Below are 20,688 nucleotides of genomic sequence, written 5' to 3' on the forward strand. Positions count from 1 at the left end.
TTTAATTTTAAATATAGAACCTAGAAACTTTTATAAATCTATTGAAAATTTTATTAACAAAAATAGAAAACATTCATATAATCTCAATTTTGTTAATAAAATTAATTATAGAACATAATTTTTAATATAAAAATTAATTTATCTCTATATTAGAATTTTTAATATCATTAAAAAGTTTATTGAATATAGATTAAAATTAGAATTTTATCAAATAAAAAATAATTTTATAAGATTATTATTTATCATAAATAAAATTATTTAACAAAACTAAATTAAAAAATGAAGATATAAACAAAAGTACATTTCTTTTAATATTATTATTAATTCGATACACACGTCATCCTTATTTCTAAATGTCTTGATGAATATAAAATATTACATATAAAGTAATCAAATGAAAAACGAATATTTTGTAGATTAACTTTTACTTGATAAACTGATGAAAATGAGGTTTTTACAGCGCAATCATACCTTTTAATATAATATATATATTTATATAATATATGTGTGTATTATATATATATATATATATATTATATATATATATATATAATACACACATACACACATAAATATATTTGCATGCGCGCGCGTATATATATATATATATATATATACACACACACCCACACATATGTAATACACACATACAAAAATACGCTTGCGTGCGTACTTTTTATATGAATGCATGTATATTTGTATATATCGTTTACACACTTCTCGCACTCTTTTCTAAGCACAACAAATATTACAGTACATTTTATTAATGATGTCTATGATGATCAAGAGTGATTTATAATAGGCTTACGAAATTTCAATGAGTAGTGTTATTACGCCGTCCGCGTCTTTTTCGATTTCCACCAGAAGGACGGTTTGAAGAGGCCCATTGTTCATAAAAACGTTCTGCTTCTAACCATTCTTGATATTTATACCACCATTCTTCCCATTTTATATAATCATCTAAAGTAAGATCTCGAAGATATCCTCTTGCTTTATAGTAATCATATCTAACGCGAACATCATCCCAACATTCTAGGCCTCTTGGTCCTTGTGCTAAAAGTGATTCAGGATAATGTCCTGGTGGTGGAGAATCATATCCTAGTCTTGCAATTCTTTCTTCACCCTCTATTACAACTTTCATTGCATTTTCTCCATCTTTTGTGATGCGCATATTTTCCATATCTCTGCGATCTACACTCCATTGTGCCATTTTACCAAATCTAAAATAGTTTTATATTATTATATAATTTTTATTTTTATAAAAATATAATTACTATCAAATTATTTCAAATTTTAATTATGGTTAGTAATTATAATTTTAAAATCTATTTTATATTTTTATAAAATTATTGATTAAATTATACCGTTCAGATAATGTCATTCTAGGTGGACCCACATGTGATGTTGTGGAGGAACTATCACTATCTTCACTAGGTGAGGACTCAGGAGGAGGCCTAATCATTTGAGTTGATCCATGGCTTGAATGCGTTTTTTCTACCTTTACAGGTTTACGCATCTGTACAAGTTTCATAGTTATATATTGAAATATAGAAAGAAAGTATAGAAAAAATATATAATAAAAAAATAATTAAAAAATTAAAAATTAAACTAGAAATATATATACTATTTCAAAATCAAAATTCATAATTAGCTTTGAACAAAATATGTTTTACCAATGGAATGGAATCTGGAACTCTTGGATCTTCTGGAATTCTAGCATGATGTTTTTCTTTACGCCGGACCTTGGTTTCTTTTTCTTTAATTGTTTTATAATCTTTTTGATGACGTGGTGGAGGCTGTGGTGTAGGTGGTGGTGTACATGGACGTGGTAAAGGAGGTGATCGTGGTCTAGTTCGAGTTGGTATTACTCGTGAACTTGATGGTATTACTTCTTTTTGATGTGCTCGAGCTCGAACTGGTGTCAGTGATCTTGAACGCGAACGAGAAGGCTGAGCAATGCGTCGTCGTTCTTTTGGTGAACAAACACTACATGATCGATCAGAACAAGTACTTCCTGTACTTGGACTACGTGTAGGTCTTCCTCTTGTATGTGATTTATCACGTGGTGATCGTGGACTCCTAGTTCGAGGACTACGTGGTCTTTGAATGTGAGGACTTCGTGGCCTTGGACTTCTTGGACTTCGAGGATGTCCTCTGCTAGGTTCTCCACTTGTTGTGCCACCAACATATAATTCCTTATATCCACTATGTCTCCATCTATTTGGATCTCGTTCCTCTACCTCTAAAAGTTTTTTATTCCAATAACTTGATTGAGATTCACGAGCTTTCCGCATCACACTATCTAATTCTCTTCGTTTTCCTGAATTTTCACCATGTGGTCTGGGTTGTGATACATTGGTATCCATCCGCAATTTACTAGAACTGCTACCACTACCGCTACCTCCTCTTCGTCTATCATAGTCTCGAGACATTCCTGTCATATAAAATATGTATGAAATATTAATGATCTATAAAATTACATATTTTCTTTCTTTTATTTTTAACACAATTATTCAAAATGTAAACAATTATTAATTTTGTCATTAAAAATATTACATATGAATAAATGTTTTTTAAAGTTTTTATTTAATTTATGAATACATACCTGACAGAAATCTTAGAATAAGAGATATAGGAGGAGCGAAAAGCTGGTGATCCAAACTCCTGCGAGAGCAGTGAACACGTTAATTTTCAATACATGATAGAATGCCCATAAAGATGATAATACGTTGGATTAAGAGCCATGAGAGATCGCTAGAAGAACCAGTACCATTCGTCCTTTGGATCAACTGGCCTACGTCAAAAATTCTATATGTCACAAATGAGTATCATCTGCAGTGGTCAAGCAGTGGAAAAGTTAGTATTCCCGATCAAAAACATTTTCTTTCAGAATTTAAATTCGCGAAATCCATATGTGGTACTGGACATCACCCGTCGCGAGACCTTACCATCGCCACTCTCCGCATGTCCAGAATTGTAGTACGCTTCGATCCACGATCCATAAATGTTGGTCGCGTGGACTTTCAATGAGTCGAACCAAATTCAGAGATCGCCTTCGAAAGACGTCGCGCGCGCGTTAACCGAACTTAATCGTGTCCAAGTTTTCGTATTTTTTACCGAACCGAATGCGGATAGGGTGTTTATCTCGGGCATTACCCGGGTAATGCCATGACGGCGGCACTCACGTAGCCGGTTACGATACACGATAAGATTATTCGTCAATGTTATATCGATGGTACACACAAGTAAAAAAATATAACGAACGTTGCGGTAAAGCTTTTTGGCGTTTTTTTGACATCATTAAGGATGTCATCCAAACATCACCTTTCCGGTACGCATCGGAGGATATTTCGCCGCGTACGACTCATAGCCACACCGAAACGCGGCGCGGAATTCGTGGCTCGAGTAACGGGTACGTCAAGGTCACGTAAAGGCCCGACTGTGCGATTTCGCGACCGGCGGAACTGTATTTTTCGCGACACCATTTCAGATATTACCCGGGTAACACCTTACTGATGTCGTAACGAAGAACTCGAGAAGCGCGGATTACCTCAAGTATTGCTTGAGGAAATAAAGAAAAAGAAAGAGAGTGTCCGGAACCGGTATATACTCGTATAGCCTCCTTCGCTTCTTTCTTTCATTAAAAGCGAAGGTCGGCTCTTCTCGCTTTTTCCATTTGCTGGTACACACCTTTGCACTATATTTTTTAAAACGTAGCTTCACAAAACTCTTACTCGACAGTATTCAAATAGATCTAACTTTGATAGCGTTGTCTGCTATTTGTATCGAAGCGTCAGAGGCGTTCATTCGTTCGCACTCGACGGTCACTTTGAAAATCAATTGCCCACCTAGTGAGCGCTACTCGAGGAATTTCACGACATTCACCGGACTCAAGAATCTTTCGAGATAACGACACTCACTTTTCTCACCGCGGCAAATTGCAAACTTGCATTTTCTGGCACGAGAATCGATGAATCACTTCCGCGTGACGTTTTACGAATGAAGATTGTTAAGAAGACTTTCCTTGTGGAGCCGCACCAAATACAAAGGGTGCATTCCAAACGAAATAAATAACAGATGTCGCTGCACAGATTCAATATAATTCATAAATTTTATATATTACTTATAAATAATTTTTTTTTCAGAATAATTTATAATAAATAATTTTTATAAAAGTTAAAATTATTTTTACTATTTTCTATACATAATATATATTATAATTGAAAATCAAATAAAGTTAAATAAATATGATTTTATTGCGCATGTATCTATACTTTCTATTGGATAATTACTTAATTTATCAATGTGCCAATGGTTGTTCATTATATAGATTTATTTTACATCTTTTAAAATTAAACGTAAAAATATAAAAATGACAATTGCAATTGGATTTGAAGGTAGTGCAAATAAATTAGGTATTGGAATTATTCAGGATCAGAATATTTTATCAAATGTACGGCATACGTATATTACTCCACCAGGTGAAGGTAAACTTAACCTTTAATGATTATTTTTAATTATATAGCTTGATTATAAAAATATTGCAAATATATCTTATTTATTATTATTTAAAATATTATTACATAAAACCTTTTAAAGATTATTTTGAAAAGGCTTTTTACCTCGTGAAACTGCACAACATCATAGAGAATATATACTTAATATTCTACAAAAAGCATTGGATGAAGCTAAAATTACATTGAAAGATGTAGATATCATATGTTATACAAAAGGACCAGGAATGGGTGCACCATTAACAGTTACTGCATTAGTAGCAAGAACAATTGCTCAGATATATAATAAACCAATAATAGCAGTAAATCATTGTATTGGTCATATAGAAATGGGAAGATTGATAACAGGAAGTATAAATCCCACTGTTCTTTATGTTTCTGGTGGAAATACACAAATTATTGCATATTCTCGACAGAAATATTGTATTTTTGGAGAAACAATAGATATTGCTGTTGGGAATTGTTTAGATCGTTTTGCAAGATTGTTAAAACTTTCAAATGATCCTAGTCCTGGTTATAATATAGAACAATTAGCAAAAAAGTAAGTATTTTATTATGATAAAATTTAAATCTATTAAAATTACATAAATTTAATTAATTATATTTTATATGTAAAATAATATTATATACACAGAGGAAAAAAATTAGTTCCATTACCTTATGTAGTAAAAGGAATGGATGTATCTTTTTCTGGAATTTTAAGTTATATAGAAGAACATATTCCTTCTTGGCTTGATTCAAAAGAATTTACTTCAGAGGATTTATGTTTTTCTTTACAAGAAACAATATTTGCTATGCTTATAGAAATTACAGGTTTTTTTATTATATTACTTATAATTTATATAAAATATTACATAGAATAAAATAAATATTATAAATTTAATATTATTATAGAAAGAGCGATGGCCCATATAAAGTCATCAGAAGTATTAATTGTTGGTGGTGTAGGATGTAATGAAAAGTTACAAGATATGATGAAAGTTATGTGCAAGGAAAGAGATGCAACACTTTATGCTACAGATGAACGATTTTGTATAGATAATGGTGTAATGATTGCTGTTGCTGGATTACATCAATATAAAAGTCAAGGAAATACTCCATGGGCAGAAACAACTTGCATACAAAGATATAGAACAGATGATGTTTATGTTTCCTGGAGAGAATAAATTAATTTTATGTAAATTTGTATATGGAATTGTTTAAAATATTCATTGTTAATGAAATAAAAATAAAAAAAAATGTATATGTAAAATAATAACTAAAAAATTTTGATTATATGATTATAATATAATATGTAATTAATATAATAATTAATATTATATTAAATAATATTATATAATTATATAATTGTTGATATATTAATATAAATTGATTTTATTCTCTAATTATAATTTTCATATTAAAAAAATTTTATTTTATATATTTATAATATTTTTTATGTTTATTTTTTTTTTTTCATTTATGACATAGATAAAATGAATGTAATTGTATATATATTGAATATATTTGATATAAAATGGAATTTAGAATGTATTCTGTTTCAAAAGTTCGATCTTCAAATTATTTAATTTTCGAGTTTAAAATAATTTGAAATTTTCACATTTGAAATAATATAAATAGAATTTATAGAATTTGCTAAAAATATTAATCTAATTCCCAAAATTTAAATATAATATAAACAAAATTACAATATAAAATTACACAAATATTTTAAGTGTTTACTTTAAAACAACATTAATAAATAATGATAAAAAAAATTTAATTATTTATATATATATACATATATATATATAATGTATGTATATATATATATATATATACATAATATATACATATATAATATAATAATTCATAAGTATATTATTTTATAATATATTATAATAACATAGATATATTATTTTATTTATAATAATATATAAAAAAATATTTTATAATAATCAATCTATTGTTCTAAAATAAACATATAGAATTAATTAGTTGCTTATTACGGATTATATACTATTTAGTTTATCTTTATTCTTGATAAGAAGAAGAGAAAAAAAACTTGAAAAACGAGTAAAAAACTTAAGATATTAACAAATCAGAAAATAATTGATTAAGAAAAATTTTTATTTAAATTATAGAATATATATATATTCTATAAAAGAAGAAATAAAATGTCATTTCTCTATTATTAAATGATTCTGAATAGATGTAAAGATTTATGGTTTTTTGCTTTCACAGATTTTTTATTTGTTTTCAAATCTCTTATTTTGTCTGATTTCAAACAAAAAATAAAAATAGTTTATTTAGCTAGAGTATTGTTTATTTCAGAACAATATTATATTTGACTTTTTTTTGGAAAGATATCAATCTAATGTTATTTTATTTATTTTTCATTTGGTTTTATTATATTATTATTAAACAAATTAAGTATCTTTATAACGATATTTTAAATGTTATAAGATGTAAATAATTCAATAGTTTTTTAATATCTGCAATGGAAATGTTCTTATGTAACAACATGTAACTTTGAGCTTTCTTTGAAATTTTTGTTTTATTTAAATATTTAATTGAAATTTTGACAATCCATTGTACATCTTTTATATATCTTTAAGTTAAAAATTATAAATATTAAAAGAAAAAAAAATTTTTTAATTGAAAGAAATCTGAAAAAATAATTTTATAAGAATTTATAAATTTAATTTTGATATTTTATAATTATTTTTTTTATACATTATTTAATATTTTATACATTATTAATTTATTAATTTAATTTTAATACAATTATAGTTATTAATATAATAAATATCATTATAATATTTATAATTAAATATATATATATTTATAAATAAATATATCTATAAATATTTATAAATTTTATTAATGAAATTTAGTTCATTGATTTAAATAGACTGTGTAATTTTTTTTAGTTTGATATAATAATATTTTCTGCGCACGCATATATATATGTGCGCATGCACAAATATTATACAGGTTCAAAATTGATATCGAACTATCAGTTGTAAAAAGAGAAACGTGAACATCATAAGTAGAGGTCAAATTTTCATGACACGCGCGATAGACAGGGTAGTGTACAATATTCGTCCACGCAAGCGCAAGTCTGGCTGTAGTCCAAACAATCTTTGTTGGTAGCAATAGCGGTTATAATATTAGTAGAATTCATATTGTCATCATTAGTGGATACACGATCAACTTTGTTAATAGTTAGAAATATCAATGCTTATATTTTGTTTTTGAGAAAATTATTTTGCAATTTCGTTTTAATACAAAAATTCATTATTTAATATTATGATTGTATATTAAAATTTTGATTTTTAATTTAAATTATTTTTTAAGAATAACAATAGAAACACGAAATTTTTTTTCTTTTACATCAAGTTTAGGTAAAAGCGGTTATCATATTGACTATTTGCTAATCGATAGACCTGCAAACGTCGATTGCAGCGCTTAGTGTGGAACAAGTGGCAGTACGATATTGTCGTCATTGCTCGTCACTGATCGTCACTAGTCGTCATATTATTCGTAATACTACTTAACAAAATGTGTTACTATATTACTGTGTGTAATGTATCTTTTCGGATGAGTGATGCCCATGTTTAAAACAGAGGTGAGTTGCAAAAATTAGTATGTCTAGTTTGTTTCTATTACTACTGTTCGTCTATTTCTGTATAGGAGCTATTCATTATAGGTACCGGTACACGTCAAATATTGTCTCCAAATAACACGCGTACTCAGATAATTTGAACCTCTCAGCTGTTCGTCCTTGAATTTGACATATATATTTAATATTTTATTATTATTATTTTATAAATTTAAATTAAAATGCTTTTTTGATAAAAATACATTTATCATTAGTACGAATTGATAATGAAAGATATTACACGTTTGTATAGTTAAATTCTGAAAAAATTGAAAAAAATTTCATAGAATCTATTACAACTATTTAATTTTTGATGATTCAATATACTAAAAATATTTAGACTACAATGCACAATGCTTAAATATAATATGGAAATGAATCAATATTATAAAAAATCAGAACAAGAATAATATGGAAAATATTTTGCCTTTAATAATTAACTGCTAAAAAATAAAAAAAATAACTATTTAAAACAATTTTAAATATCGGAGCAACAATTTAATTTTTATATTCAAATGAATATTATGATTACAAATTTAATCACAGTATTTTTTTATTTAATAGAATAAAAAAATATGATATTTCAAATTTGTAAACATTAAGAGATGTAGTTTGTAAATGTAAGTTGTTCTTTATTATTTTGCTTATTAATATTCTTCAACTACTTACTATCTATGATAACATATATATGACGAATTATTTGTTTAAATGGATATATTTAATTATAATTTTTAAATTTTTTGAAAATACATATATTGTGCTTCTCTATTACATATAATTTATTTTTTTTCACTATGTCGCGAATTTGAATCGCAGATGATGTTATTAAAAGCAAAGAATTCGAAGCAGGCATCGTATCTTACGACACTTGGCGAATATTTTTGCTAGCTATATAACATTATATTGACGCGTAGCCAAAATCCAGGTTGTGCATCCAAACAATACGTGGACAACACATATTTAAATAATAATATCTTGAATTATATATGCGATTGTTAGCTATGATTATCTTATCTATTATATAAATATTTTTCGAACGAAGATCTTATAAATCAAAAAATGAACATGCACAATTTTATATAAGAGCTAAATAATAAAGAAAAATAATTTAATTACTAATAAGAATATTAAGCACAATGTTACTCAAAAATGTAAAAAAGAGAAACTGGTTTAAAATTAATACTATGAATAAATATCATGCCATGATATTTAAAGTTATTTTTTAGAATCATGCGAATAAAAAAAATATTTCTTTTTATTTCATACAAAACTTCATTCTTTTATCAATTTTTTAATGTTTTAAAATGATGCTGAGTACGTTTAGTGTAATAATAAATATTTTCAAGGAATAATTGATTCAAATAATAAGAATTTATTGAAACAATTGATACATGTATGTTCTATGATGCCGTAATCGTTTAAATTGGATATTTTAGGTACATTTAACTGTACATAAGATGTATATTTGCATTTGCTTAAAGTATCCAAAGAAATTCAAATAAGTAATTCAATGATCGAAGTATTTCGCCTCGCGCAGTTGCTTCCGCCCACATGAATCGATCTGCGCAAAGTAGATACCAGAATGTACTCCAAAAGTTTTTAGAATACGAATGTCAAATAATTATTAAAATTGTAACAAACAATATCTTGTTTACTTATATATAATTAATTACTTTTTTCAAAGATTATATGTATAATCAATTACAGATTAAAATCCTAAATAAGATTATTTTGATTAGATAATCGTTTTTTTTTTTCATCATAATACTTCAATAATTTAAATATTTATTTAATATTTAAATATTTAAATAAATAATAATTATTTAAATATTTATTTAAATATTTAAATATTTATATATATATATATATATATATATACCTAAATATATAAGACGATAAGAAATTAATTTAAAAAGAGTATCCACTATATGTTTTCAATATATATTTTCTTTTTTCTTTTTTTTAAAATAGAATTATAGTTAATAGATTTTATTTGAATCTATAATTCTGATATTTTTAATTTTAGAAGATTAATAATATAATATAATCGATAATCTTTTCTATAATTTCGTAATTATATTTAATTAATTATAATTTATGATAGACATTTATTATATATGCAGAATTCTGAAGAAAATATATAAATTATTTTGACATTTAAAAATTATATCTATATGTGATTAATTATAAAATGACTAATTATAAAATATTCATTCTTTACATTTTTGTAGTACTTTTACCATTCATTTTAATAATTAATTAATTGAAGGATTTAGTAAAAGAAAGAACTATATCACAAATGAAAAATTGTTTTTTATTAATTTTTATATCTTTCATTGTTTAGTTATTATTAGTTATTATTATATTTGATTTTAATACGTAATAAAATTTCTATTGTACTATATATGCAAATAATTGTTTTTTTTATGTATTTTAATGAAACTTGTATATTTCTATACTATGCACAATTTTGTTCGTTATTGCTATAAACGCAATTTCGTAAAAAATAATAAAATTCAAAAATATAACTTTTATATTATTATTTATTCTATAAACATATGACATTTACAAGAAACTCAAATGTAGATTACAGATATAATAAAATATAATATAATAAAATAGAAAATATATAAAAATTATTTAAACTAAATCATTTTAATTAATTATTTATAAAATTAGACTTAAAAACTTCAAAATTTCCTATATTTTGGTGTAAATAAAACAACAAACATATGTTTTGTTAAATACAATAAATATAATAAAATATTTTATAATAAAAATAATTTTTATAAAATTTTTTTTTCATTCAATTTTTAGATTTAGTAGTTGACTATTTAAAAAATAAAATAAAAAATAAAATATTTTCAGATATTCCATCATATTAATAAGTTTACATTAAAAAAATTCAATCTTAATTATATAATTCCTATTAAAATATTGTTTTTTATAAAAGTTTTAATATCTCTTAATGCTAACATTGTAACATTAATTATCTTTACGTAAAAGTTTTAATCTTCTTTGTATTAGATTCCTTAATTAATTATAAAAATTATTAATTAAAAAAAAATTGTAAATATGATGAAATTATATTTGATACTAATTAAAATGTCAATTAACAACAAAAATAAAATAAAAGAAATATGCAATCAAAATAAAAAATTTTTTTTTTGAAATTTCCGAATTTCTTTTTATTTCTATTAAATGTATTTATGATAATATTAGATCGATAATAACTGATTTTCTTTTTTTTTTTGTTTTTACTTTCTTTTATTTTCTCTTTCTATTTTTTCACTATTTGATTGTTCAAAAAATATTGTTATAATGAAATTATAACAATTATGCATAAATTATGAATATTAAATTAAAAATTAAATCAAATTATGAATAAAATTGTTTGCAGTTATGTTTATTTTATTATTTGTTATTATTGATATGTATAAACTTAAGAAATTTATAGAGAGAAAAGGTAGATATAGAATTTTGAAAGAATTTTGAGTAGAATTCTTATTTACATTATATTTCCAGTTACTATTGTGATAACTTATATATTAAAATATAAAGTATTTGATAATGCAGTATCAAACTATTGATTTATTTATTTAAAGATAAAATATACGGTATTATTATTGTCTTTTTATTTCTTTTTACCTTTTTTTTTTTTTCGATAATACTAAAATGAATATTTCGATTTGAATAGTAATATTTTTATTATTTTCTATGAAAAATATTTCCTTGTCCATTATGTTTTATAAAAAATATTTTTTCGTTATATGTATTTAAGATATTATTTTTAGAAAAATAATTCAAATTGAAATATGTGATTTTGCGATTAAATTTTTTATATTATATTCTTAATTAAATAAATTTTTTATAAAAAAGCATAAAAATTTTAAATTTTATTTTAAATAATTATATATTTATTTTTATAATAGATATAAAATAATAATAAATAAATATAAATAAATATATGTATAATAAATATAAAATAATAGATATGTTTTATAATAGTATAGATATGTTTTATAATAGTAATAAAATAATAAGTATATGTTTATTTTTGTGATAGATATAATAGATATATTTCTTAAAATACTCAAAGGATTTTATGTAATTGTTATATATTTATTAATAAAACTTAACTTCTTTAATTAATATTGTTTTTAAACTTTATTATAAATAAATGATATTGCAATTATGTGAATAATAAACTTAAAAAATAATCAAGAAAATAATTAAGAAAATAATTAAGATGTTGCTTTTAATAAGAAAATAAATTGTTTGGAATTGTAATAAATTTTTAATTAATTAGTTATATAATTTTTAATTATTACATAATATAATACTTAATTGCATATTTTTTAACAATGAGTTGTCTGTACTTCATATAATTTGCCTTATTTCTTTTATCTCTAAAAATTATTTTTGGGTCTTTTTTTCTGTTCTTTGTTCTTTTTTATATATAGATTATTGAAATCATTATTAATTGTGATCATATTTTAATTGATTCTTTACTATTTTATAAACAGTAAAAAATGTTGTTTTTTTAGATATCGTTTTTTTCAATTGCAGTGAAAATATATAGGAAATAATACATGAACAAACAAATTATAATACATAAATTTTAATAAATTTTTAATTTTTTCGATTTTTGTACATGCTTATATACAATATATGTAAATAATATATAATATAAATTTTAAAAAATGTATAGATTATAATCTATATTATTATAACTATTTAATTAATTAATTGATATAGAATTATAATTGATATAGAATAGTTAATATTGATATATATAGTTAATTGAATAGAAACAATATAAAATGTTTATAAATATAAATTTATAATCACGAATATCTTTGGAAATTTCAAATAAAAATATTTTGAATAACATAGAAAGTTATTATAAAATAAATAAAATAGATATTTATCGAATTGTTGCTATTGTTTGCAATTTTTCCTTCTAATTCTGTACAAAACGAATACTCTATTATTTATTAATATGATGTGAACATTTTATTAAATTTAATAATAACATTATTTGAATTTTATCATAAGATATACAAATAATGAATTAATAATAAATTATTTTATTAAGTTCTTATTGTCTTCTTATTATATTCTTATGAAGTTAGACTGGAATTAAAATTATCTATTTAAATATTTTTTACTATTAAGATTATGAATATATATAGATTTTTTAATATAAATATTATTATTTGAATTTTATAATTATAAAATATTTATTATAAAATTATAAAATATAATTCTTAAATATTTTAATTTTGTTAAAATAATAAGTTTAATAATTTAGATTTTGTATGAACTCATATTCACAATTGAATAAGGAGATTTGAATATCAAGACAGGTACTTTTCGAGAAACTAGGTCAAAGTGTATTAACCTCATATATAAATAGTACTAATGATATATTTACAGCAAACATTTTTCAAATTTTTTTCTTAGAAATTCACTTTTTTTTTTATTTTTTCCTCTTTTTCTTTAAATTACTTTAATATAATTTAAAAAATTCCTTTTTGATATTAGAAATATTAGAAATGTGTGTGGTAATAAGGAATTTTGCTTTATGTACGAAAATAGTAACGCAAATGATGATATCAGATTTGAATTTTGGCCTCATTAGAAACGACATACTTTCTTTGAATGCATACTGTTGTATGAATCTATTACTTATAGATACATATCTACTTTTATATTATATCTTCTGAATAATAACGAAATTTTATCCGAACGAAATATTATAAACATTTTTTGAAATAACATGGATATTTTAATTTTTCAGTTAAGAAGAAATAAATGGCAGAATATTATATATGTTAAGTAGGAATGAATAAACTGCAATTCGTGGAATATTCGAAATAACTTCTATTATTCGATTTTATTTCGATTTTAATATTTATACATTTATATATATACATTTATATTTATACTTCAATATTTATACATAACTATATTACCATAATATGTATATATTATATAATTTTATGAAATGCAAGAAAATTTTAAAAATTCCAAATGATATTAAGAGAAAATTGTAAAAGAAAATTTACTATGAATTTAAAAAATAATAATTTAAATTAAATAATTATATATCCTTTTATAATAAAAATTGCTTTATTTTAAATTGAATCCTGTGAATAAAAGATATAAGATAAATTATTGTTATATTTCGTAAACTTAATACGTTAGTTTAGAAAATATAATATTTATTTTTACTTATTAATTTAAATAAATATTATTAATTTAATATTTATTTTTTCGAAAACTTATAACTATTAAAATATTTTACTATCATATTTCTATATATTTTTTAATTAAATTTAATTTGTTGTCAACTAAATAGGATAATAAGAGTAATTTAAGATGAATATTCTTCCTTATTTCGAGTCATTCTATACTGTGAAATACTGTAATAAAAATGTAATAATAATAAGATAGGTTTTTAAGTATATGCAATAGATTAATTTTTAATTGATTAATTTTTAATAATTATCTTTTTTGATAGTTTTTATTTTATGTTTTTAAAAAAATGAATCAGTTTTTGATTTATTGAAAATGTTAACGAAAATGTAATGTTAATTTAAATATGTAATGTTAATGTAAATATTAATGAAAATGTAATGTTTTTAGAGAAAGTTAAATTGTATTAATCATATTATTATTATTATATTGTATTAATCATTTGATATATGAATATAATTATGCAATATATAATATATATTGCAATAAAAATATATGCAGTGTAAAAATATAATATTGAAGAATATAATCGAAATAAGAAATATATACTTAGTAAACTTGCTTTTATTATTAATGTGCTTTTATAATTCAATGTAATCATGGAGCTAAGAATTAATAATTTATATTTTCCATAAGAGAATATAAATTTTAAAGACTAAACTTTTCGCGTTACTAAAATTGAAAGAACTAACAAACGATTATTAATATGACATAAGTTATAATTGATAACTGAAAAATAAAACATACTTTCAAATAAACAACTTTCGATATTTTTCTTAACATGTACATAAATCAAAATTTATTTATAATTTAATTAATTAAATTTCTAAATTATATATAAAAATTATTAAATACAAATTGTAAAAAAAAATAGATATATTCACTATTATGTTATTCAAGTATATGATGTATTTATATTTATAAATTTTTATTTTTAAATAAACTCTAAATAAATTACATTTTTAAAAAGATTTTATTTATAATTTTTTAAATATAAAAATATATATGCATGTATACATATATAACATATATTGCATATGAAAAATACAATTTTATTATAATAATAATTTTAATCAATAACTTTATTACAATAATAATTCTAATCAATTATATTTTTTTATTAATAAATAAGTAAATTATTTATTTTTTTATGTATAAAAAAATTATTTTTTTTTGATAAAAAATTAAAAGAAGAAAAAATAAAAATTTATTGAGAGCTTTAAATGAAATTTAAAATTATAAAAATCAATGATTTTTATTAATATTTGATTAAGTCAATAAGATTTTCCGAAAGTATCGAAAATATTATTTTATTATTTTATTTTATATATGTAATAACATACAATAGATTAATTATTTGAAATGATATAATAAAATGCAGTTAAAAAATTTATATTCTTATAAATAGTAAACTAATAAATAGCATAAATTAATCAATAAAATATTTAATATCACAAGCATTTATATATACATTATGATAAAAATTCATTTAACGATTTAATAACTATATAATAATTATAATCACTAAAATTTTCAAGATTTATATATATAGATTTTTTTTATTATAAAATATAAATTATATATATATATATATATATATATATATATATAAAGCTTAAATTTTTTAAAGAAATGACATTAATATTATTATAATCAGATATTTTCATGTTTTATAATTTATTTTCTTATATTACTATTATATTATATTGAATTTAGAAGTGCAATTTTCTGTTTCGATTTTTTTTTATATATTAATTACAGTGTATTTAATCCAAAAGTTTTTTTAATAAAAATTTATTTTTAACAAATAACGGAAATAAGATTTGTAAAATGTCTTTTTTTATAATAAATTTTAATTTATATACATCTATAATATTTTTTTTAAATACATTTTGTGTTTATCTTGATTATTTCATTGTTATCGAAGAAATCTTTTAATAAATAAAAGTATGGGATAAATATATTTGAAAACTATGGGATAAAAAAGTAGTATTAATCATTTTTTATTATTATTTAAAAAATTGAAATACTGGAACAATTTAAAATTAATAAGATAAATTCAAAGATTGAAAATCATGGAGAATTATATTTATTGATTAAAATTAAAAAACAAATTAATTACTAAAAAAATTTTTTATTCTTTAAAATCTATTGGAATTAAAAATAATATAGAGATGATTGTTGATATGTCAATAAACAATAAACATTTTTTCAAAATATGTTTATATAAACATTGAAAATAAAAGAAACGAAACAAAAGCTATAAAACAAAAGTTAAGAAACTTTTATCAAATTATATATCACTTTTATCAAAAATAATGATATGTGAATGACTGTAATTTTTATTATATCTTAATAAAAATGTTGGATGATAAAATTCTTGTAATGTTTTGATAATTGCATGTGTGTAATATTTTTAATTATTATTAATTTTAAATGATATTATTAATTAAACATAAAATTAATTGTTTCTTCTTGGTTTGATTCCAAATGCTTTTTTCATAATTTTTTACATGTCAATATATTTTCATGGTAAAAAAAAAAGATTTTTCAAGTATCATCCAATATAATTCCACAAATATTGAATTGATTTGATCACTTACATTCACATTTTATTTTACAAAAAAAAAATTAATTTAAAATAATAAATAAAAATAATAAATTAATAAAATAGCAAGTAATTACCTAATTAATATAAAACAATATTTCAGACATTATAAAGTGAAATCCACTTTGTTAATATTTTTTTGTTGATATAAAAAAAATAGCATATAATTTTATACAATAACCCAATGATTTTATTCATTCTTTATTTTGAGGAAGAATCAGAAAGATTGATTGGAATTTGTTAAGAAGTAATAATAATTGTTATTGAATGGTCAAGTTTCTACAGAAAATAAAATTCAGTTTATTTGAGAAGAATAACATATGACGTTTTGCTGAACAATAATTTCACTTTACGTAGTTGAAAAGATATTAAAATCTAATAATATAGGATTGCTGTTTCTCAAATAATATTACATGTTTCTCAATGTTTATTAAAATAATAATCCTAATATACTAATACGAGTTAAAAAACTATAGATAAATGTTTTACAAAATCATATATTATTATCTTTTTTTAATGAAAAATGGTTATTTTCATCAAAATGGTTATTTTAATAATAATTTAAAACATTATTTTAAATTAATTTAAATATTTCTTCTAAAATATAAAGAAATTCATCAATAATTAATTTGTTTCTTATTGTTATATTTGTTTCATTCATAAATATATAAATATTCAAATAAGTAGAAAATATAACATTTTTATTCGTATAATATTAAATTTACAATGAAAATTTTTTGAAGCTGTATAATTTTAAAAATTTAAATCTGTATTATATTCCATAATAGAACATATATCATGAAGCAATTTCACTGTAAATAAATATTAAAATATGATAAAATATGAATTTTATAATAATAAAAAAATAATAAATTAATTATTTAAAAACATTTAAAAACAGAATTTATTATTTCATTTTTTCATAAAAATGTTTTTTTTTTTATAATTTTTGTCATTATGATAAGAATTTTAAATTCTAAAAATCTTTCGGTGATTTCTAAAGAATTAAATTATATATTTAACAGATAAACCTTGGTTAATAAATTCTTAATATTTTTGTATATATAGATTGATAATGATGTGGCGCGGTTTAGCCGAGCCAACGGAAGAGGATAGACGTACATACGGATGAAGCACAAGAAAGGTAACCCGGACGAGGAGGAGGCGGAAGAAGAAGAAGGAGACGAAGAAGGAGAAAAAGAAGATAACGAAAGAGAAGGATATAGACGAAACAAGAAAAAAAGAAAAAGAAGAGAAGGAAATTCACGTAGAAAAACAGAAAAAATTGTATCTATAACCGATCTATCGGCGTGATCATCATCGATATATTTGATGCCAAGTGAAAAAAGATTTGAAGACGACTCAACACTGGCGGACGGGGAACGTAATGGAAGCACCGTGGTTACGGGCCCGGTGCTATCGTCGTCGTCGTCGTGCACGGTGCCCTACATCGGCACCGACCAGGGTTTCGTGTTCGAGGGTGGCGGCACGACGACGTTGCAGCGGGCTGGTGCAACTAGTACATCGGTCGCTAGTTGCACCGGTAGCGGAGGAGGAATCCTTGGAGGAGTCGGTATCGGGTCAAACATAGTAGTAGGATCAGGGATTAATATGGGGGGAAATGTAACAGTAGGAGGAGTTACCGTTGTCGGTGGAGTGAAAAGTGGAGGAGGAGGCGGTGGAACAAACAAGGAAGTTCGATATGCTCCATTCTCGTCATCCGTAGGACTGACGGGTTCCGTAGCACCGGTGAACCTGACGCCGCCACCTCTACCACCGCCTCCGCCACCGCCGCCGCTGCCGCCGCCGCCACCGCCGCCGCCCCTGCCGCTGCAGATGCAGCAGCAACGTGCCTATTCGAGGTCGATGACGTCCCTACCGCCTGAGCCATTTATGATTATGAGGTCGAAGGCTCTTAACCGACGAGTCTCGATCAACGTCGGTGGTGTTAAACACGAAGTTCTATGGCGTACTCTTGAAAGGCTACCCCATACACGTCTAGGCCGTTTGAAGGACTGCAACACGCACGAGGCGATTACTGAACTATGCGATGATTATTCTCTTATCGACAACGAGTATTTCTTCGATCGACATCCGAAATCTTTTAGTTCAATTTTGAATTTCTATCGCACCGGAAAACTACATCTTGTCGATGAGATGTGCGTATTGGCGTTTAGTGATGATCTCGAGTATTGGGGTGTCGATGAATTATATCTTGAAAGTTGTTGCCAACATAAATATCATCAGAGGAAAGAACATGTACATGAAGAAATGCGCAAAGAGGCAGAATCGCTCAGACAAAGAGAAGAAGAAGAATTTGGCGAAGGACAATGTGCGCAATATCAGAAATGGTTGTGGGATCTGCTGGAGAAACCAACTACGTCCATCGCTGCAAGGGTAAGTGATATTATTAATGATCAAATATGTTCTTATTATATAAAGCTTATTAATAATTATTGAATAATAAGATGGAATGATAATTGTGTGTGCATTGATTTGGAGAAATTTTCAAAATGAAAACGGAGAAAAATTGGAAAGGTATTTCAAAATCGCATTCTGAATCAAAAGGAATTTGAATTTAAACTAAAAGAATATATATTATATTATATGTATTGGTATTATAATAATACCAGAATATATCATTAATAAATTCTTAATTTTGATTATTGTTGATTGTTTAAGTACTATTATTATATGGATCTAATTTTAATAAAATATTTAAAATTTTCTATAATTCTTCTTTTTTTAAAATTTTTGATAAAATCAATTCGAAAAAATCAATTTTTCTCCATATTTTAAATTAAATATATCGTTAAAGAAATAACAATTTTGTAATCTTACTCTTTTCTTTTCAGTTTATTGACTTTTTATATGATCTAGATGATTTTTGTTATAATTTTGTTATAATTTAACAAAATAATACAAGATTAAAAATAATTTCAATACAATTATAAATAATTGTTTATTTTAAATGATAATGTTGAAAAATTTAATTTATTAATAATTTATTGAAGATTCATTAATATTTTGTTATTACACGAGAATGATGTTAAGTTTTGTTCACTAATTTATTTACACTCTCTCCACATTTACAGTTTGTGCTGGAACCATTATTTGAAGAAAGGTACTATTAAATTGATAGTAGAACATCAATTCGATGTAGTTCTCACATAGACGAAAGTAGTACAAACATTTGCGACATATGTGATTTTGTAATCTTCATGTTAACATTATTATAGTAGAATGATAATTAAAATAGTACATATTATATTCTTATTTATTCTTATTATATATATATATACATATTAATCGATCGAATTTGGATTCTGGCTCAGACTTTAATGACTATCAATAATTATATTTATTTTTCACGTGGAAAGAGTTCTATCACCGATTTTTAGAATATTTAATAGATTTTTTTCTTTTTTATAAATCCTTATATATAGATAGATATTTGAAAATTTTTAAATTATTTTCTTTTAAAATTTTTCACATAATTTAAATGCAAATCATATTATTTGACTATGCGTTTGTCATTATATATGTTGCTATATTTATAGAACCATAAGAATAGTTTTGATTTATATTTTTTTTCAATTACAACTTTATTTCTTTTGAACATATTCTTTATTTATCTTTATAATACATAAAAAAATAAATTT

General features: G+C 23.0%; 3 protein-coding genes across 14 annotated transcripts in view; 2 read left to right on the forward strand and 1 right to left on the reverse strand.

The window, feature by feature from the left end:
- Positions 1-288: 288 nt before the first annotated feature.
- Positions 289-4,049, reverse strand: LOC100866309 (uncharacterized). Of its 3 annotated transcripts, none has more exons than XM_012489328.3 (5): positions 3,921-4,049; positions 2,606-2,664; positions 1,674-2,434; positions 1,365-1,516; positions 289-1,220 (listed from the first exon to the last, which is right to left on the reverse strand). In XM_012489328.3, the coding sequence occupies exons 3-5, from the start codon at positions 2,430-2,432 to the stop codon at positions 815-817; spliced, it is 1,317 nt and encodes a 438-aa protein (XP_012344782.1). In that variant the 5' UTR covers positions 2,433-2,434; positions 2,606-2,664; positions 3,921-4,049; the 3' UTR covers positions 289-814. The 3 variants fall into 3 exon arrangements, with proteins under 3 accessions (XP_012344782.1, XP_086771596.1, XP_012344781.1); XM_086915470.1 differs by lacking the exon at positions 3,921-4,049 and adding an exon at positions 3,691-3,829; XM_012489327.3 differs by lacking the exon at positions 3,921-4,049 and adding an exon at positions 2,949-3,083.
- On the forward strand, positions 4,002-6,036 carry Tcs3 (Probable tRNA N6-adenosine threonylcarbamoyltransferase Tcs3). Its single transcript, XM_003695667.3, has 4 exons — positions 4,002-4,487; positions 4,614-5,055; positions 5,149-5,327; positions 5,409-6,036. Exons 1-4 carry the CDS (start codon positions 4,373-4,375, stop codon positions 5,678-5,680), a joined length of 1,008 nt encoding a protein of 335 aa, XP_003695715.1. The 5' UTR covers positions 4,002-4,372; the 3' UTR covers positions 5,681-6,036.
- A 1,458-nt stretch (positions 6,037-7,494) lies between these two features.
- Positions 7,495-20,688, forward strand: part of Shab (Shaker cognate b) — a 73,361-nt gene continuing 60,167 nt past the window's right edge. The window contains exons 1-3 of one of the 10 annotated variants that reach the window (XM_086915472.1): positions 7,499-7,720; positions 7,896-8,124; positions 18,095-19,423. In XM_086915472.1, the coding sequence (XP_086771598.1) occupies positions 18,359-19,423 (1,065 nt within the window). In that variant the 5' untranslated portion in view covers positions 7,499-7,720; positions 7,896-8,124; positions 18,095-18,358. Of the gene's footprint in view, positions 8,125-18,094; positions 19,424-20,688 lie in introns of all 10 variants that reach the window. The other 9 variants (XM_086915473.1, XM_086915476.1, XM_086915474.1 and 6 more) reach the window with 9 other exon arrangements.

This window comes from Apis florea, unplaced genomic scaffold (assembly GCF_048593485.1).
Source record: "Apis florea isolate Af1SG1 unplaced genomic scaffold, ASM4859348v1 contig_3785_pilon, whole genome shotgun sequence".
Taxonomy (NCBI): Eukaryota; Metazoa; Arthropoda; class Insecta; order Hymenoptera; family Apidae; genus Apis; species Apis florea.

Coding starts and splice junctions, on each gene's coding strand:
- Tcs3 (XM_003695667.3), top strand. CDS start 4,373: ATGACAATTGCAATTGGATTTGAAGGTAGTGCAAATAAATTAGGTATT. Junction 4,488..4,613: donor TATTACTCCACCAGGTGAAG/GTAAACTTAACC, acceptor TATTTTGAAAAG/GCTTTTTACCTCGTGAAACT. Junction 5,328..5,408: donor TATGCTTATAGAAATTACAG/GTTTTTTTATTA, acceptor ATATTATTATAG/AAAGAGCGATGGCCCATATA.
- LOC100866309 (XM_012489328.3), bottom strand. CDS start 2,432: ATGTCTCGAGACTATGATAGACGAAGAGGAGGTAGCGGTAGTGGTAGC. Junction 1,517..1,673: donor TTCCAGATTCCATTCCATTG/GTAAAACATATT, acceptor AAACTTGTACAG/ATGCGTAAACCTGTAAAGGT. Junction 1,221..1,364: donor AGAATGACATTATCTGAACG/GTATAATTTAAT, acceptor AAACTATTTTAG/ATTTGGTAAAATGGCACAAT.